Raw genomic sequence first — 20425 nt, 5'->3', positions numbered from 1 at the left:
GTATAACCGCTCATTACATCACTGCTAATTGGTTCCACTGAGCATTTCTTGCTATGGGGCTAAATTAATTAGGTCCTAAGTGCCCATTAAGTGTTTTCTAAACCCCACACAGCTTTAGAGTTTCATTAAAAATAAAAAGAGCTTAAGAGTTTCCGTAGCAACCAGTAGTAATTCAGCTGATAAATTGAAACACCTGCGAGAGAAAGGTATATTTAAACGAGCTGCAAGATATGATTCAACTTTTAAAACTCAGTTGTTTAATAGAAAGCCTTTAATATCTTTAAACATATTTTATTTGATGTATAACTTCTTTTTGCTAATTCAAATTAGCTACAATTGTTGCTGTCTCTGGTACAGAGGCATCAAAGAGTTAAAAGTGATTTACTCTTTTATGGCAGCAGCAAAATCTGAAAATGAGCCATTTAGTAATGAATGAGTCCAGTTCTTTCAATGGGAAAAAAACAAATAAACGTTTAATTATTCTGTTCAAATATGATTTTGTTAAGTTATACTTTACCTTTTGAGTTAACCAAAGTCTCGAGGAATGTTCAATTAGTAGCAAGACTTCATGTTTCCCTCAGGTAAAAGTGCTGATGGGAAACAAGGTAATTTATTGTTTCTATTTAACTTAACAGCATAATTATTAACCTGGATGAACATAATTCAGTTCCTTGTTACTAATTGAATCATTTTATTCGAGTGGGATCAAGAATTCTCTTTCTTCAGCACGAGATTAATGGGATTATCTTCATTAGTTGGTAAATAAAAAATATCGAGGGTAGCGAAGATGATAAAAAAAAAAAATAATCTAAGCTCCCAGTCGGATAACGGGAGGAAACAAACGTTTTTCACCACATCGCCATGGTAGCTATTTATTTTAAGACTCTGTAGCCGTAGGGGATGTCGGTAAATGTGGAGGACGGGAAGTGACTTCACACACGGCCGGGTCAAACCTTGACGTCGGCCGGGCTTTCCGAGGCCTTCTTGCAGCAGAAAGCGTTCAGTCCCTCCGACTTTGAGATGTAGAGCAGCGGCTCGATGCTGCAGCTCAGGTCCATGACGGCGAACACGCTGATGCTGATCAGACAGAGGTACTCGAACCGCGTGTAGTAAGACACGAAGGGCATGGAGGCCACGGGGGGGAGGTAGTTGAAGACGATGATGCCCAGGTTCTTCAGCACCATCTTGAAGGCCCTCTTCTTCACCGGGTGCATCTTTTCCTTCCCCGCCACCGAGTGCCGGAGGACCCAGATGACGGAGATGTTGCAGAAGACCATGACGGCGAATGCAAAGAGGATGACCCCGGAGAAGATGCCGGTCACGCTCAGAATGCCGTGGATCCCCTTGATGATGCTGTAGGGCATTATTAAACTCCAGATTATGATGCAAACGCAACCGCGGGTGATGGTCTCCTGGTAGCTCGAGAAAAACACTGGGTGTACGACAGCCATGTAGCGGTCCACGCAGATACACACCTGGGGGGGTACACACAGGGAGAAGGAACTATTTAGCATTTATTTTAATTAGCTCTATTAATTTGTTTGGCTTTTAGGGTTGTAAAAGGACACTGGTGCTTTTTCAGTGATGTTATCTAATTTGGGATAGGGTTATGGTCTGTGAAGAGCTCGACATAAGCCTTCGTTCCCTTGTTACCTTTTCACATGAGAACCGTGAACCTCTGAGTATTTGGGTTGATCTTGCGTGATGAACTGGAAGAACGTGGAGCAAAAGTGAAAAGCGAAATGAAAGTGATGGTTTTCAAAAACGTTCACAAGATAAATGTGGTGTCTGTTTACATTCACTACCAGATGAAAGCAGCTTTGAATTCAAAGCACCGCCTCCAACCGCCCGCCGCGACAAAAACAAAAAAAAAACGCGCGAGCTCACAAGCGGCGTGCTGCGCTCGCGCGCAAGAGAACTACAGACACCGCGATACGAACTACAGACACCGCGATACGAACTACAGACACCGCGATATTAGACGACGTGTTTCGACGAAGTTGTCGCGTTTTTTTTTTGTTTGTTTTTTTTTTTGCTCGTGCGCTCTCGTCAGAAAAGCTGACAAGTTTCCGTTATTAGATATTTCGACGGACGGTCGGGCAGACATTCAGATACCGTTCCCTCAGTTCATCACAGAACCGTATCTGACCGGCTGTACGGAGCCGGAGCACCGATGATTCTTTTGTCTCCAAGGCTGAGGGACTGACTTCATGCCGAGCAATCTGCTTCTTAGGTTGAGAACAAAAGGACTGGTTTTGTCTCACAGAGACCAAAACCAAGCAAACTGCTCCTAACGCCATGTTTAAAACTTGAACAGGGCCAGTCCGTGACATGATGTAGGCAAAGGCTAAGGGCGCCAGTCTAGTGGGCGCCATTAAAAGGGGCAAGGAAAAAAAAAAAAATTTTCACTATTATTTTATAAAGCTCACCGTTAATAATATAAGGATTCTATACCAATCTAGCAAGGAATATAAAATACTTAATCTAATAATACTGATACTTTACTAAGCCCCACTCCTCCTTTTCCACTAGTTGGTTTGTTCCTCACAGTCACAGTGGAAGGACAAAGTCAAGAAAAACGTACAAGAAAAAGTGGTGCTAGGTCCTTCACCCCATACGCAAACCTCTGGAAGATCCAGATGTTTTTGTCGTCCAGCTCCATCCTGTTGACCAACTCTATAGGGGTCATCAAGCAGAAGTAGGCGTCCAGCACGGCCAGGTTGAGGAAGAAGATGTCCGACGTGGAAGTGTTCTTCTTTTTCGAAGCGATTTGCCAGATGACGAAGATGTTGCCCGGAGTGCCAACGACCAGGTTGATCACCTTGCACGCAAAGTAGAAGGCAAAGGGCTGAGGGGACACGACGCATTCTGGGTAATTGTACCAGAGCGGGCGAACACGACCCCCGGTGCTGGTCGAGTTGTCATAAAGGCTGGCGTTCAACATGTTTTAAATCTGGAAGGAAATGCTAAAAAGAAAAAAAAAAAAAAGAGTTAGAGTAAAGGTTATGGTTTATCATTCATGTCTAATCCATTAAGATCATACTTAATAGAGAAACATCTCATCAAACGCCTCACCTCAACACAGCCCCGACCTTCTTATCCTGACGATCACTGGGACAAACAACTCACTCTACAAGGACCAAGTGTACCGTTTCAGGAATGGAACAGATTTTAGATCATGTGATTCTCGTTCGTAGCATTGAGCTAGGTTGTAATTGGTTAGCTCCATGAACTTGAGTAGCTGTGTTCAGCGATTGGATGGTGTGGAGATGGATGGAAGGCGTGTTTAGGCTGTGGCGGAGATGGATGGTGGAGCAACTTTTTTATACAATGTGGAAAGGTGTAAAAGCTCTCCTGTTACCCAACATTTCTTCCTTTTTGATTTTCGAAAATGATATTTTAGGTTACAGACTCTTTAGTAGGAAATATAACATAAGCCACCAGATAACTGGATGGTAAGTTTCGTGTTTCTCCGGCAGCATGATGATTCTCCCATGAGTATTCTATCTACAGTAGCAGGACAGAAGCTTCATCGCACTGATGCAACCTGAAGCCGTAAACAACTGATGTAAGGTTGGCAAATGAGAAATCTAATGCAAGGTGTTACTGTAGAGCTTCGACTGAGGTAAGAAGCTTCACAATGGACACAAATAGATGCATTATTATGTTGGTGCCAACTACTGTACAAGCTGGAGAGAAATGGAAGTGTTGTTTTCAAATTGTAGTGCGACGACATTTCTCTGATACTTTAGACGTACTGGCTGGCCATGACTTCTGCAGGAGGCCTCCATCTTGACAGAAGGCTGAGCTGAGATCTTCAAATCATCCAAACTTTGTGTTCTGACCTCAAAAAGTCCTGAAATCATGAAGTTTATTCCGATAGTTTAGAACCACAATGAAACCGTGAGTAGTTGTACCTCTATGAATAAGGTTGTGTTTTTTTTAGTTTGAATATTACATATGCCTGTAGCCTCCAAACCGTGTTTGTCCCTGAAAATGTAAGCAAAGCTAATTGTTACATTTTTCAAATGAAGTGTCAACATTATGATTCTGAAATGTTTTGTACTAATTACATCTTACTGTGCAAAAAGGTGGTGCAATGACTTTGATCATTCATCATGCAGATCATTAGCAGCATTTTATGAGACTGATAAAAACTTTTAATGTACAAATAATGTAGCCTTATCCTTGCTACACTACAAAGTAAAAAAAAAAATAAAATCTGATGGTGACATTTGTCTTAATTCAAACTTTTTCCGTTTATCTTTTCGATTATTCACGATTTGTCTACATAACGTTTTCTTTCCATTTGTTTCCTGAGCAGATTGTTCAAACTCTACCAATTTCAGCAGGAAAGAAGAAAAAACAACAACAAAGATGCTATAATCCTTTATTAAACAACAACCTTATCAAATTTTCTAGTTTAACGGAGTCTGCATTTCAAAATTGAAGCAGCTGGGTAATTTTTCTGCTTTGTTTTTATGAAGGAGAACAGAAAAAAAAAAAAAGCAAACATATGATGCGTTTCCATCCCCCCCAACTTTCTCACACAGATTTATTTATGCAAAAGCTTAGGAAGAGTTACATATGTTGAGCCATCGAGACAGGAGAGCCAGTAAAAGAACTCAACATACCGTAAAAATAAAAAACAATAAAACATTTACAACATAAACGCAAGCATTATGTTGTAAAGATGTAAGACATTCATTGTTTAGTAAAGCGTATTCAGGGATAATCAGTTTACTTAACTGATAAAAAATAAAAACGGCGATTAAGCAAAGAGTTTCTTTACTTCAGTTCTTTGCACTTTAATATGAGGATGAAAGACACAAAATTGGCTATCTGTTTTAAAAAGTAACACTTCGGTTAGACTTTACCCGCCGCCCTGTTTGATTCTGTTTGTGCAGTAGCTTTCAAAAATGGGTGGTAACGAGTCAGACATGTATAAAAATAAATACAAATCACCTTAAGCCTTGAAGCAATCTCAAACCTGTGCTACGATCTCTGAGGAGAAACAGATCCTGAGTTTATTTTTTGTCTAGATTTGAAAAGGTGGGTAGGAATAAATTATTTTCCATCATATCTAGTGCAGACCTCTTCTAACTCATGTCTAAGTATGACATGCAAAACAAAAGGTACTGGCAGTTCTGCCAATTAATTAAAATTTGGATTTGTTTCGGAGAATTTTTAACGACTTAAGAATGCAGTTGTAGTCAAAGCAGATAATACAAATTTATAAATTATATTTTTGTCTAACGAATAAAGAAGCATTTTAGCTTGAAAAGTTCCTATAAACTCCTCAGCACAAGGAAATGGAAAGAGATGTTTCATGCGATTAGCATGGCGTCTATTAAAAAAGATGTTCAAGTATTTCAAGTACCAGAAAGTAAATAAGCACACTAGAGTCTCCTAAAAGAGTGCAAAATATAATCACACAAAACTGCATATTTTACTCTTTTTTTCCCCAGAATTGACCTCAATAAGAAACAATACTGATTAAATATGCTCCCCTGCTGCCTGCCATGATTCTTACTCAAAATGTGATAGATCAGGGCGGTGAGACAAAAATAAAAAATTAATTCCAAAAAGGCGTCCAACACGGACAGAACCTGTTAGTCACAATATGCATTTTTTCTTTTAGTTTTGACATCTTATTTGTGCCACAATATTATTTATTAATTCAGCCTTGCTCCATTGTTTAATAATCAAAAACTAACAAAACAAAAAAAAAACACTTATCAACTTAATTAGAAGAAAATTCTGGCGCATGCTAGCACACTGAACCACGAAGCAGGAAAATACTCATAAATAGAAATAATCAATAGCAAAATATTAAAAATTACCTAGTGGCACGCTCATGATTGTAAGCAGAAAGTTACCAGAACCTCATGCTACCAAAAGGTTTCACCAGGCAGACGTTTGGGCAAACTTCATTCTTATGTCCGCTAAGCTAACTGTGCGCTGCACAAAGAGCTCCTCTAACTTTAATATTACCAACAAAAAAAAAACACTGCAAAAAAACCTGCTGCTTTACAGACAGCTGGAACAGGAGTAACATTACTCAACACCTTTTCAGTAGAAATGAGTCCTTTACTCATTGGACAACAAGGGAGAACTTTCATGTCTTTAAACACGTGATGCAAAGGGATTCTCAAACGTAGGCGAGCATTCCGTGGACACGGAACCGGTAAAGACACGTGTACTCGACGTGACCCCAGTTGGAGAGAACTCGCAGCTCCACGAACCGATACACCTCGTCACTGGGGTTCTGCGCGGGAGCAGGGGAGGAGACGACAACGGGACGAATGAGAAAGAGAGGAGAGGTAAGAGAGGTTAACCAAGACTTAGACTGTATTCTGTTACTATGGAAACAGAAACGAGATGTGCTGGTAATAGTACGACGGCTTGTTAGGGATATTGCAGATAGGAAAGTGGAGGGTTCATTTTTGCCAAAAAGTCTCAGAAATTGAAAGAGTTTGAAAAGTGAAAAGTTTGCTAGAAAAAAACTCGGAAACCTCTGAGCATTAAAAGTAAAACATTTCTTTTGCAAGTCAAACATTTTGCACTTTTGATGCTCTGAAATGTCCATGTTTCTTTCTAGGAAATTTTTGACTTTTCAAACTCAGAAATTTAGAAGTTCTTTTCTACAACAATTCTGAGATTAATCTCAAATTTTCTGAAACTTTTGGTGGAAATTCACTCCTCTTAATTTATTTACAATTTTTTTATCTAATATATCCCCAATGCACCGCCGTGTAATAGAGACCAGCTTGAACTTACAGGCAGTTTAAACGTCTGAGTTGACGCTCCGTCTTCATCATAAAAAAACGCCCCGAGCAGCGCTCCTTCTTCTGTGTCATTTTTCAATCCCTGGAGGAGAAAGAAACAGAGGAAAGCTGCTCTTAATGAAACTCTCTCTACTTGAGTGGTCATAGTGATTTATCATAATAGTAATAGCTGACAATACACATGTCGCCTATTTACGCAATTAATCACATTCCTTTTAATTTTATTTTTTTAAACATACAAAAGTCCTGAGCCGGAACCTTTGTTTTCATGTGTTTCTGGCACCCCCATAAATCTGACGCACAACTACAAACAACAGCGATGGTTGACAAAGCCACTGGGAGTTCATTTCTACTTTTTTACTGGAAAAAACTATTGTGTGCAAGTTGTTTTTCTTTTTTAAATCAAGTTCCACCACTAGATAATAATAATAATAATAATACAGAATAATAATAATAATAATAATATGTTTAATACAAGATTAGCAATATGAAGGTTTGGAGCACAGTTAAGGCTCGGTTAGATCTTCTGAACTGACATATAATAAATACAGTTTATCACATTTGACTATAATAAAAGTCAGCTCCAATATTTGCTAAGAAAATTTTTTACATTCAATTTAGACACACTGGAAGGCATGAATAAATCTCTATATTTTATATTCGCTAATGAACTAGCTGAAATAATTACAGAAAGTCATCCGTTATTGGCAGAATCATTTATCATTTTTCTCCTTTTATGTTGCTGTGTGTTATTGTCATTTGTGTAACCGGCTGACTTGCTGGCTGAAAGGCATGTGGTGCCACAAATGTATTCAAATCAGCTGAATGGAGTGATTTGTAGAGCAAAATGTGTCACTGACATTGCAAGGCAACCAGTCCCGCCACAGAGTTTTGTTTGAGCTACCGGGACACACAAAACCAAAAAAATAAAAAATGTGTGCAGCATCGTAGAACTCACGTAGACTTCAAAGTCTTTTGGTGCCGAGTCGATGTGGCCGGTGGGGGAGTTGTAGCGAGGCAGGTGGTCCAGAGTCACATGACTTATCCTGATGGGGTGAGACAGAGAGACGACCAGGGTGCCTTGGACGCCGTGGAACGCCCAGCATTTCCCAGGGAGCAGCACCGGGTAACCCTGGAGAGACAGCAGGCTTCGTTAGCAACCCCGCCTGGGAAAGCTATCGCTTACCGACGGAGCAAACAGGACGTCGTGCCTGGATGACGGTGCGCGGGCTCTCAGACGGATACCAGAGAGGGAAACCAAAGAGAGTGATGCACGCCGAGCGAATGCGATACGTCTCTGAACACCGTGTGCTGACGATGCTGGCACCTTCACAGACACGCACAAAAAAAGGACCGGATTAATGGAAAGGAGAAAAGGTCATTGTGCGTCTTCAGTGCACAATTAATAATAACAGATATTTTACACACACTAGGAAAAACGTTCAGATTGATATACATATTTAAATATTTCTGGGGGGGGTTTAATTTGAAAAAACATCAAACCTAAGGAAGCCGAGAGAGGTCGTATTTGTGTAATTAGTTTTTTCTCCTCAATATAACAAGATATTTATGTTTTGTTATCATAAAATAACAGTTTTGTTCAGATAATTTCTTCCGTTATCACAATTTAGTTTTTCGATTGTTTTCTAGAGATAATGAGTTACTGTTACACACACACATGCCATGACTTACACTTAAGAGTCCTCTCAGGTTGTCGTGGCAGGCAGAATGGAATCACACACACACATACCAATTAACTTATCTCAAAAAAACGACCTGGAAATGAACTTATCTCGAGAAAACCACCGGGGGAAAGTTTCTGTGGTCTCAGCTCCCGTGCCAAACAAAGAAACTTGGTAGAATTTTAAACACAAACTCTGGCAGGAGATTTTAAACCTCTGACCTTGAGTCTCAAGAGCAAAGTCAGGCATTTTGTCCGCCTCTGGACGTCTACACTCCTTGCAGTCCACTTTGACCTCCAGCCTGTTCGCTTCCTGTTCCTGATTGAAGAACAGAACTAACAGTGAGAAACACACACAGTTAGGAGTTCATACTTCCACGACGATCTCCAGACTGGCTACCTGGATGCGATCAGTGAGCCACTTCTCCATGGCCAGCTGGAGCTCTGGTGTGAGCTGGTTGTGGACGGAGTCTGGAGCTGGCGTCGCCTGCATGGAGGACAGCTCCTGGGACAACTACGGCAACAGAGAGGGGCCACAGTGAAACCGGAGCAAAGTGTTGGAGGTGTGGGGGTGGGGGGGAAACGTCTCCGCCAGTCAGACGCGTTTCTGTCGGTTACCTTGGCGTTCTGGGTCTCCAGAGTTTGGATCTTGAGGCTGAGGCTGGCGGCAGCGGAGCGGCTGTCCGTCTGATGATCTTCCATCTGCTTCCCCAGACCAGAAACCTCCTGCTCCAGGTGGCGGCGGATGTCAGAGTCCGCCGCCTCGATCTTCGCCTTCAAGAAATCCACGTCCAGCTGATGTTTCTCCTTCAGCTAAAAAGACACAGAGAAGCTGTTGGGTGTGGATACTGCTGCTCCTTACAGAAAGGCAGTTTTTTGTTTTTTAAATAATCACACACTCATTCTGCACATTGTGTACAGACTTCGCTGTGAAAAAGTATTTGCCCTCCACTCCCAATCCCATGCCCAGATTTCTTCTGTCTTGGCTCATTTAATTACTCTCACGATTCAGAGATATTTTAATGCCAAACTAAGATGAACACAAGAAGCAGTTTTCCAATAATAATTTCACTGGATGTTCTTAGAGGAAAAAGTTATCTAAACCAACACATCGTGCCCCACGCTAAAAAAACAAAAATCTGAGCAGATCTGAAATGTATCCATCAAAAAAAAAAGAAACAAGTGCCTTGTAAATAAAATGTATAAATGATGTCAGAAAATTAAAGTGATGTGGTTAAAAATGTTAGACGTAAGAGCTATTAAATATATTTTTGTCAATGTATACAATCAAAGTTATTAAAAATAAAGCATGCTAGTTTTTAAACCTGCAACAGCAAATAAAAGAATCCAACAGAAAATCTATCATTTCTGCAGTTTCATATCTCAAGCACCAGAGGTCACTCTAAGCGCAGGTGAGCTAAATTAAACTGAACCTCATTTTCTTTTAAGAATCTTCCAACAATAACAATAGAAATGGCTCATTAAAGGAGCATTTAGGACATTTTCTCTTTTTGTTAAGTGATATCTGGCAGCTGAATAGACAATGTGTGTAGGTGGAGGTTGTTCTGATTTTAATTTTTCTGGACATTGTATGAATTGATCACCATAGATGCTGCCATGACAGCTGGATAAATGTACCGAAAAAGAAAAGAAAAGAGAAGAACAAACACAAAGCAAACCAACCTGGCAGAGAAGCTGTTCCTGTTTCCGCTGAAGCTCCACCTGGGATAGACAAACACAAACAAATTTAATAAAAATCTGTTTCTGGGGCAGGGGTCAGGCCTCGAATCCATTCTAACCAACTTATTTTGTTTACTGTTCAGTACCATTTGTAATAACAGAAAATTACAAATATTAAATTTCTCTCTAGCTTTCCCTTTGTCTTACCAGAAAATCTTGCATCTTTACTTGTACAGCAGCAGAAACGACATCTGAATCCTGGATGGAAGGAAAATACACTTTTAATCAACTCAAATGAGAAAACATCACAGTTGTGAGCAAAGCTGAAACACACGGCATCTTTTTAAAACAAGCAGGTTGTAAATAAATGTCTACACCTCTTCAGGCTCTGACTATATACTAAAACCATGTTTTGACTGTGGGCCTGATGCCCTTTCTACAGAAAGTTTATTTTTTTCACGACTGTCCACACGGCATTTTGCCAAAAGTCCAAATGTGAGTTGGAGTATTTAGCTAGAACTGGTGTTCGCTTTAAAACTCTGCAGAGATCATCCCTGCATGCGACTCGTAAAATAAAACGCTGCTTTCGTATTTACTTTTGTCTGATATCAGAATTTGTTACAGAACCTGAAATATTTCCGTTTTACAAAGTAGCAAAAACTAGGGACGGACGGATCCACTTTTTTCGCTTCCGATACCGATATCTGAAGTTTAGTATCGGCCGATACCGATCTGATACGGAAAAACAGCTAAATTGGATTAAAACGTTTCTTTTTTTAAACACAGACATACACATACCGGAATTACAAATTTATTGGATAACTCTGCGCCAGCAAAGAACACAGCTAATTACACAAATACCTTCACAAGCTTGTTGTGAAAAACAACTTTAATTTGTTCAGTAGGTGGAAGTAGCCTGACAATAAACAATAAACAATAAAGCCTGACGTCGCTCAAAGGATAGAGCTAGAGTGAATAGATCAACTCTTATGGTTGATATATTCTCTGGGTAAGCAGAGCCACGTCGTCACAGATACCCAATATAGAATTTATTTCAATAACGAGATTGACACAGATATCAATATCGGATTGGTGCATCTCTAGTGAAAACTGAACGAATCTGTAAGAAGGAAGAATAGTTTTTTCCCAGCAGCGCATTGTGGAAACCAGCGTAACCAGCACAGACACACAGAGAGAAGAACACAAGCTGTAGCTGAGTCCTACCACCACAGGTATGGGGATGGTGCCGGGTCGAATCCCGGGTTGTGTGCGAACGACGAAAGAGGTGAACAAAGGAAGGAGTAACCAAATACCTGCAGAAAAAAATAAAGAGGGAGAAACAAAGCTTCAGATAAAGCCCTCAGAAACACACAGTAACTACAGCGTCATTTAACTGGTGCGTGACACGTTCGGTCACTGTGGGGTGGAAAATGAAACACGGCTGCTTTGAGTCAGACCCTGCCACCTCCTCTGATTGCCTGGGGAAACCCCTGCTCTTCATAACTTTATACCCTTCACACGACAGCGTCTCTAGCAGCGCTGCAAAAGGGCATGTCCTGCTTTCATTTTAAAAAAAACGTGATCGCAGTCGTTTGAGCTGCAGAGATCTCCACAGATCTGCTAGAATAATGTCAGTGTCTTTAACACGAGGCTGAAGCATCAACCAGACAACCAAGCAGGCTCCGACACGTTGAATGTTGCTCTAACTTACACATAAGTATGATGAGGAGCAGGAGAGCCAGCAGGAGAGCCTTCTTCGTCCGGTCCCTGACTGAATTGTTAGCTGTAAGAAAGATTTATTTACAGAGATATTTTTATGAGGTAGAAAAATCACAAGAAGCAATTTTTACATAAATATTGGCATGTGAAAGCAGCTTATAATCCACGGGCAGATGTTAAAAAGTAATCAAAATATTGGCGTTGTCTAGGTATGCACAATATATCGGCAATAATATCGTTATTGTCCGATATATTGTTAGTCATTTTTTCTAACGTATCAGTCCGATATCGACAACCAATGTTTACTTCTTGCTTGTAAGGTGTAAAAATTTAGAACGCAATTAATTGCTTTTTTAATTTTTTGCACACCAAAGTATTTTGGTATTTTACATGCCAAGTCGGAACCTTTGTTGTCTGTTTCTAGTACGCCCATAAATCTCACGCACAAACTATATCCGCAAACAAAGCAATAGATGACAAACCTGCTTCTCTTCTCTTGGCAAACTTAGCAGTTTTGCTAAATATCGATACGGTAAAAAAAACCCAAAAAAAAACACCCTACCTCCTACTCTACCTACACTAGCGGCAAAAACATTTTAGCAAAAAACAAGATTCAAAATGACGTATTTCCATTAAGCTAATTAATTTTCAAAATGTCAAATTGCACAGTTATATGGTCAGTGGAAACACATCTAAAGATGACAAACCTGAAGATGTGACATGAAGCACTTTTCTGTGTGCATGAGCAGCCATCACTGAGGCTGAATCTGTCACAAAGTAGAGACAAAGAATTTCATTATTGTTCCCCAGAAACACAAACACACATATAAAACACAAAGTAGTTCTCACTCATTAGATTAGAAAAGGCATCATTGATCCTGCTTCTGTATCCTGGACTGGGAGCTGCACCGCTACTGCTGGGTGGGGTTCTGGTTGTGCTGGTGGCAGGTGAAGGCTTCCTGTAGGGGCCCTCGGCGGACGAGTACCCTGAGCTGTCGGCGCCACTTTGACTCTGCTCCTTGCTTTTGGATTCGTGCTGTAGGGGCGGCAGGCCGGCGTCGCAGTGGCCAGGAGAAGGGCTCCTCTCCGGGGTCATCGAGTGGCATTGCTTGGACGTGTGGTTCTGAGGAGACGACGGAGTCAGAGCCGGCCGAGGGGTCGGCGCGGTGGGGGCGAAGGTGACGCTCCTCAGGGGCGACAGGGTGGGAGCGCTCCCTGCCGTCAGACCTGGAAGGGAACAGATAGCTGCCGTGTCAGATTGTCTCACTCCCAACAGGATGGTGCTTCCTCAGTTTGACAGATGACATGACATTTAATTAGCTGTCTAATTATGAATGTTTTGTTAAATTAGTAACTATTTAGCGTTGCTGTTTTGAAAAGAGCTCTATAACAGAGATCTGACTAAAAGTTCAGGAGTGACAGAGTCTACTGGCCTGGCTCAGGGACCGGAGTTTCTGGGCTGGCAGAACTGCCGTTGCTGCTGGTGCGGGAAGCCGACCTCCGACCTCCGGACTTCTTCTTGAAAACCCTGGAGGACAAATGGGCGTCAGAGAACAATCACACATGGGACTCGAGTTGGATTTCCAAGCCAGAATCCTTGCTTTGCACACAAATACTATAGATACTTACTTGACAGGGTTTTCTCTGTAGGATATGTTGGTCACACTGCTGGAGTCGGATTCCTCATCTGAATGGTAGTAGCCACCAGACACCAGGCGAGAACTCCTACGAGCCATGACTGAAGAGATATGATGAAGAAATCATAGGATTAAGTAAGCTTCTTTTACTAGCGATGCTCAATATATCAGCATCAACATCGGTATCGGCTGAAATTAGTCAGTTTTAACGTATCGGTTTCAGTTTGACGATTAAGGATTCCTGGAAAGTTATTCGAGAGGATATGTCTCGAATATTTTCTCGATTTTCGATTTCCTCCTGCTGCGTTAATACCCAACCTTGCAGCAGCTAATTAAGTAATTTTAATTAATTAGCAGTTAATTAAAATTAGCAGTTTAATTAACTGCTCATTAATGAAATCTTGTTTTATTTGCTAGACAGGAAAAGGTTCATCATGATGTTTTTGTTTGGTCATGTGACAGTAACAGTGATGTAGCAAAGGATTGTGGGAAGCAAAGGTGAAGCTGGTAGGCTGCCTGTTTCTTTTCAAGATGTCAGAAGGGTAATAATACATATAACACAAGTCTGTACACAAAATTCTCATTTGAAACAGGTGCTTTCTGGAAGACACTTACTTAAAAATACTGTGACTTGTATCACTAAACTTTACACAGTAACTGCATTTAATCATAGTTTCAAATTTACTGATATTTCGTGGAACAATGGAGAAATCAGTAAAAGTGACATTTACAATCACAGTGATTGATTTTTTTTTAAAAATTTACCATCAATAACTGAAATTTATTACAGCAAATCCATACTCACAGGAAAGACAAGTAGATTCTACACATCCCAGCTGGGAATAATTTATAATAATAATTTATTCACATAGCTATAATAATAGAAGTGGATACAACCGTAGGAGCAACAACACGCTGTGGTGGCACAGCAGCAGTGAAACATAACAAAGGAGCAACATTAACCCTGTTAGCGGTGGTGGTAGTCATGCCAACAGTTAAGTCTCCAGAAGACGCTTTTGCAGTTAATCTTGGGCACGTGTAATCCAAGTAATACTGCACACTCCCTGGGATTACACAGCAGGAGTACATAAACACAACTCTACAGGACATGCAAACAATTGTTCCTGCGATCTTATGCAAACAAAAACACACACGTACCTCCTGCAGACCTCAACAGAGCCGGTGAACTTAAAGGAAAATATCTTACTGTTCAATCAAAGAAGACTGATTAGAAGGAGGGAGAAACCTGGTCTCAGCTGCTTTGTTAGCTTGTGGTCACACTTGCAGAATAAGCTCAAACATCATTACCTGCCAGTAACACAAAGCATCCCAACGATGATGCAACAGCAACTTTAAGCTGTGCGGTCCGATTGGTTAAAGATGTGTCCTTACAGTGAAGATAAGCAGCATAAACTGCTCAGCTTTACTCCTGACTGCGTCAACGCAGTGAGCTGTACGTTAAAACTGCACTCCTGGTATGTTGAAGTTACTGTCTTTGGAACTGAGAGGAATGATCTATAGTCAGTGTACAGCTTCGTTATTACAGATATAAACTACAGATCAGGCCTGAAATCTGGGGATAGTGATGGACTCTGACCTGAACCTTCAGAGTCACATAAAGACAGTTACAAAGTCGGCCTTCTGTCACCTGAAAAAACATTTCCAGGATTAAAGGTCTAATGTTGCAGCAAGATCTAGAAAAACTCATCCATGCATTTATCTCTAGTCACATTGATTACTGCAATAGTTCCTTCATAGGTCTGCCTAAAAAGTCAATCAGACAGCTGCTGCAGGTACAGAACATTGCTGCTCGTGTTCTCAATAAAACCTGGAAAATAGAGCACATCTTCTCAGTCCCTACACTGGCTCCCTGTAGCTCAGAGGATAGACTCTAAAATATTGTTGTTAGTTTATAAATCACTGAATGGCTTGGAACAAAAATACGTTATAGAGATGTTGTCCTTGTGTAAATCTCCCTCTGGTTCTAGTCTACTCTGCTTACCCAGAGTCAGAACCAAACACGCAGAAGCAGCAGTCTGTCTTCATGCACCACAAATCTGAAACAAACTTCCATAAAACTGCAAAAAAGCCGAAATACTGAGTTCCTTCAAAGCGAGGCTAAAACCCCACATGTTCAAAGTCATTTTTGGTCAACATTAACTGGAACATTGAAAATGTCTCGTCTCCATTCCAATATTTGAGTATAATGACCTTAGATGATGGCATTTGAGAAAATGTGATGTTTTATGTTCATAATTGTTATGCTTTTAATCAGGTAAAGCATTTTGAACTGCATGTGTTGCTGAAATGTGCTGTACAAATAAATACTTCCACTCCACAAAAATGTGCTACTTTGAGTTTGTGCATCACATAAAATTCAAAATACATTCAAGTTTGTGGCTATAAGATGAGGAAAAGCAAAAGGAGCATGAACCTTAATGCAAGCTCGATTAGCAGAAACACATTAGCATGCTAACAAGAGTTAAAGTTGTAACTAAAGGCTCCCAGAACGGTGGGTGTCATCATGGCCATATATTAATAGACATATAAACTGGCCAAACTCATTTGAGCAGAGTTACTCATAACTTAGTAATTCAAACAGGCGAAGACTTGGAAAGAACCCGGTTCTAATCATCAGTCCATCTTCTCAACAGGGTGTTACCCAGCAGAGAGACAGCCAACGCTCAACTCACTAGAACGTAACCGAGATGTCAAACTTTCAGCAGAGAAGAAACTTGTATCGTCTTAAATTCTTACCCTGGTCAAAGTTAGCAGGAATCCTGAAGTCATTAACGTGGGTACGAATGTGCAGCCGAGCGTAACTACAACACTGACTAAAAAAAGAGCGGCAGATGATGACAGAAGGGGAAGCTGTGGCAGTCCCGACCCAACAGACAGGAAGTCTGTATGACAGCACGCATGCACACAGAAAACACTGTCGTCCAAACATTTCATATTGACTAATTAGAATTGATAGGAAAATGAGACACAAACGTTTTTTTCCAATGAGATCTTGTCTTTGACTTAGAGGCTCAATAATACCTTCTGTCTGTTTATCAGCTGCCGCCGGGTTAAAAAATAAAGAAAGGTAAACCAGGAAGAGGTGATGTTTATGCAAGCAGACAGTAATAACATCATCATGGTAACTGTGCCTTCCAGTGCAGTGGAAACAGGCCTTTCTCTGTTTACACTAAATAACAACAAGAGAGTGTGTGTTTCTCTTCTGAGCCGCGTCGCACACACACAGGCGTGACTCCACACTGTGGAATACATCTTCACACTGAAAAATAAAGGTCAGGACTGCTTCAGTAACACTAAACAACACTGAGGTAAAGTTTAGGAGTTAGAGTTAGATATTAATAGCTTTTTTCCCCTCTCGTGATAACTATAAGGGTTCTCGTGCAATGAATTCATTTGCATGGATGCCTCCATTGTTTATATCTTATCAGATTTTCAACAGAGGCAACAGGAGAAGCTCATTCTGATACGACGGACAGTAAACTAGAGGTGGGTAAAAAAAAAAAAATACTGATTCATCAAGGCGTTGTAAATTAATTTTTCTCCAACTGAACATCTTTTCAGGATGAGAGTGGGTCAGAATGGCAATATTGATCAAATACGCTTTAAAATTAGGATTCTAAAGTGAATTATCTCAGTTTCCACAAGAAAAGGAGAATTTTTCATTACTTGCTGAGCACCAGAGGTACTAAAAGCTTGTACTTAAGTAAGAGTAGAACTACATCAACTCATATTTTTACTCAAGTAAAAATAAAAAGTAGCCATCCAAGAAATTACTCTAGGATAAAAATGTATTTGGTGAAAAGGCTACTTAACTGATCAAAAAACAAACAATCATTCATTTGATTTTTAAAAAAAATAATTACTTCACATGGACCAAAATACAAAGTTATGTGGGATTGTTGGTATTTCAAATACCAAACTGAAAATAATTCATATAAATAATTATAAAATAACAAAAATCAGGCAAACAAAACATAATTCCCCAAATCAATTCATTTCAACATAACACTTGTGAAAGTTTACAAAAACCTGCAGCTGTGCATTTGTGACTGGTGAATTTTTGGTTCATTCAGTGAAGTTACTGAGTGGCCAAAAATGATACTCAAGAGTAGTGATACGTCATAACAAAATGACTCAAGTAAAAGTAAAAAGTACAGCATTGTTAAAATACTCATAAGTAGATCTTTTCCCAAAAAGTTAACCAAGTAAATGTGACTAGTAACTACATAACTCTGCTGAGCACGAGCGTTCTCATGCTACCGTTTTAGTTTCAGATGTTTTACTGCTCAAAAACAGCGTATACATGGCTGTTCATATGGGAATGAAAAATTTTTAAAATAAGTAATTATTAATATTTTTATTCATTAATTATTTGTATAATACTGATTCCTAAATCAATATTTGAAGCAAATTGAATCAAATGGTAACAAAGAATTGAACTGAATTGTGAGGTCGTCAACACTCAGCCCTAGCCAAAACTAACGGCTGTGGTGCAGAAACTGCAGAACATGAGATACAAAATGACGCCATTTCTAGTTGAAGCATATTTTTGAAACCATAACACTGATCCTATCTGACAATAGAGTTAAACTATTACAAAATATTTGGACTCCACAGCGACCAAAAGGAGAAGAAAACCCGTTTTAGCATTTCCTTTTCTCAAGAACATTGAGTGACAATATTGAAGCTATCAGTCAGACATCAGTCAGGAAGTTAAAATGAATGAATTGTCCAAATGGATAATGACCCAAAGAATGCAGCCAAAGTGGTTCCGAAGTGTCTTAAGGACAACAAAGCCATTGTTTTGGGGTTGCCTTGATCTAAATTGAATTTGTGGGCTGATCTGCCAAGGCATGCGAGAGCAAAACGACCTACAAACCTGACTGAGTTCCACCAGATCTGTCTGGTGGAATGGACCAGAACTCCATCAAACTATTGTTATAAGCTGGTAGTAGGAAACCCAAATCATTTGACCAAAGGCATACAGTTCAAAGGCAATGCTACTGAATACTCGGGAAATGTATATAAACTTCTGGTTTTAAAGACATTAATCAATAACTCTCTGACATATTCATTCCCTCCTTATTGTGATATTTAGCAAATAGGAATAATTTTGGCAATTACAAGAGAGGTTGGTCTGATTTGACTTCAGACAGTGAGAGGAAAAAAGCAGATACATCTTTTTATGTGGTGTATTTAAACTTCTGGTTTCCCTCCTCAAACAAGATTAACAGCAAACCAAGCGTCTAATGAGATAATGAAATTGATTTTCTCTCTCAAAACATTACGCTCCTTATTTTGGTCTCAACATTTGTTGGCTAAAAAAAAATAAGTAAAACAAAGTAACAACCACAAAAACAAAAAAAGCAATACATCTATAAACCACTGGCCTAAATGAGGAATTAGGTGAGAAGGAACAGAACAATTTGCACATAAAAAGTAACATTTTAACTCAGCAGTGGGCAGAGTGAGGCGTTTCTGCTGGGTCTCAGAGCCCAGCTATTGACACTGGCAAAACACGAAGACAGAAAAATGGCATGAGAGAGAGAGGTGAAAAAAAAAGAGTGAGAACCAGACTGTTTAAAAGGCTGGACAAAAACACGGAAAAAAGAAGCAGGTCACAAAACAGGAATAAAAGATGGGTGGGTAAAATGACGAAATAAGTTTAAAAAGATGAAAGAGGGATGTGGACGAGAACTTTTTAGTGGAAAAGAAACAAAACCACAGAAGGCGAGTGAATGGAGGGTAACGCTGCCAGCCAGAAAAACGGCCAGAGAACATTTAGGTTTAATTTGAATGGAAAAAGAAGGGGCGGGAAAGAGGGGAAAACATCTTGGAAGAATGTGACTAGCGTTGGAAGGGGCAAACTTAGAGAGGAATGCAGTGAATTGGCTTTACTCAGGGTCAAACGGGCTGGTAAATAGCTGAGGATGTGGCTAACACTGCTGGGACAATCCAGTGAAATGTGACTCAGACACAAAGAAGTTAAGTCGTCTCCTTGGCTACCCTGAAAGCAGCGTGGAAGGTAAAGAAGCGCTTGGATCTGGTTGCTACCTAATAAATTCTGTTTACATCAGTGCCGTCCAGATGTTTCCTTTGCATTCTCTCACTTTCTATAGTTGCTTTCTGGATTTGTCTGAAGCACTGGGTAGTTTTCTTTGTTCTGGTTTACAATAAGCAGCAGATGGGCTAATCAGCGAATCCAGCACTGAACCTTTAACTCTCATAAATCACCTGAAAAACACATGAAAGCTCTTTGATCTTAACCATGTCACTGTAGCTCTGGTGTTTGTTTAGGGTAGTTCCCCTCGTGGAAGGATAACCTCAGTGTAGGTCACTGTGGGAGATCCAAAGAGTAACTTCACCAAAACGTAATAAAGGACCAACTTGAATAAAGATATAATACTGTAACAGCAGCTTTTCAGATTTTTGTAAATGGAAAAATTGCACTATAACGACCATTACTATTAATTTGGTCTTTTTGTGTTGTTAGGTTGTAAACCTAATACCAGAGTCAGAATCTACGGTGGCCGACAGGTGCAAATGCGCAGCAAAAGAGAAAACATGCAAACAAAAAAGAAGACACCCCCGAATGAAATGCAGCAAACAAAAAGAGAGACGCAAACACCCCCGAATGAAATGCAGCAAACAAAAAGAGAGACGCAAACACCCCCGAATGAAATGCAGCAAATAAAAAGTGTTGAAAACGGAAGTGCTCCAGACCACTAGGGGGAGTCAAAGGAAATAGTATTCATTTCTATGGGACCAGATGCAAGATTCAGAGAAAGAAATTTGAAAGAAAGTAAAGGTATCTCTCTGAATCTTGCATCTGGAAAGTGTGATTATTGTGAGAAGTCTGAAACAATAGAGCATGTTATTTTAGAGTGTTGTAAGTATGA

General features: G+C 40.0%; 2 protein-coding genes across 2 annotated transcripts; both read right to left on the bottom strand.

Moving 5' to 3' along the window:
- Nucleotides 1-742: 742 nt before the first annotated feature.
- LOC102235599 (proteinase-activated receptor 3-like) lies at nt 743-4298 on the bottom strand. The gene is made up of 2 exons (XM_005810959.3): nt 2585-4298; nt 743-1475 (listed from the first exon to the last, which is right to left on the bottom strand). Exons 1-2 carry the CDS (start codon nt 2942-2944, stop codon nt 948-950), a joined length of 888 nt encoding a protein of 295 aa, XP_005811016.1. The 5' UTR covers nt 2945-4298; the 3' UTR covers nt 743-947.
- Nucleotides 4299-4376: 78 nt separating this feature from the next.
- Nucleotides 4377-17781, bottom strand: LOC102231624. Its single transcript, XM_023334423.1, has 17 exons — nt 17753-17781; nt 16263-16408; nt 13498-13606; nt 13302-13396; nt 12718-13095; nt 12576-12635; nt 11861-11932; nt 11374-11462; nt 10357-10407; nt 10153-10191; nt 9088-9282; nt 8870-8983; nt 8692-8788; nt 8000-8115; nt 7747-7920; nt 6781-6870; nt 4377-6268 (listed from the first exon to the last, which is right to left on the bottom strand). Exons 1-17 carry the CDS (start codon nt 17779-17781, stop codon nt 6152-6154), a joined length of 1971 nt encoding a protein of 656 aa, XP_023190191.1. The 3' UTR covers nt 4377-6151.
- Nucleotides 17782-20425: the final 2644 nt, after the last annotated feature.

The sequence above is a fragment of the Xiphophorus maculatus genome, chromosome 5 (assembly GCF_002775205.1).
Source record: "Xiphophorus maculatus strain JP 163 A chromosome 5, X_maculatus-5.0-male, whole genome shotgun sequence".
In the NCBI taxonomy this organism is placed as follows: domain Eukaryota; kingdom Metazoa; phylum Chordata; class Actinopteri; order Cyprinodontiformes; family Poeciliidae; genus Xiphophorus; species Xiphophorus maculatus.
The sequence above is the reverse complement of the archived record's forward strand: the minus strand, read 5'-3'. Positions and strand labels throughout refer to the sequence as shown.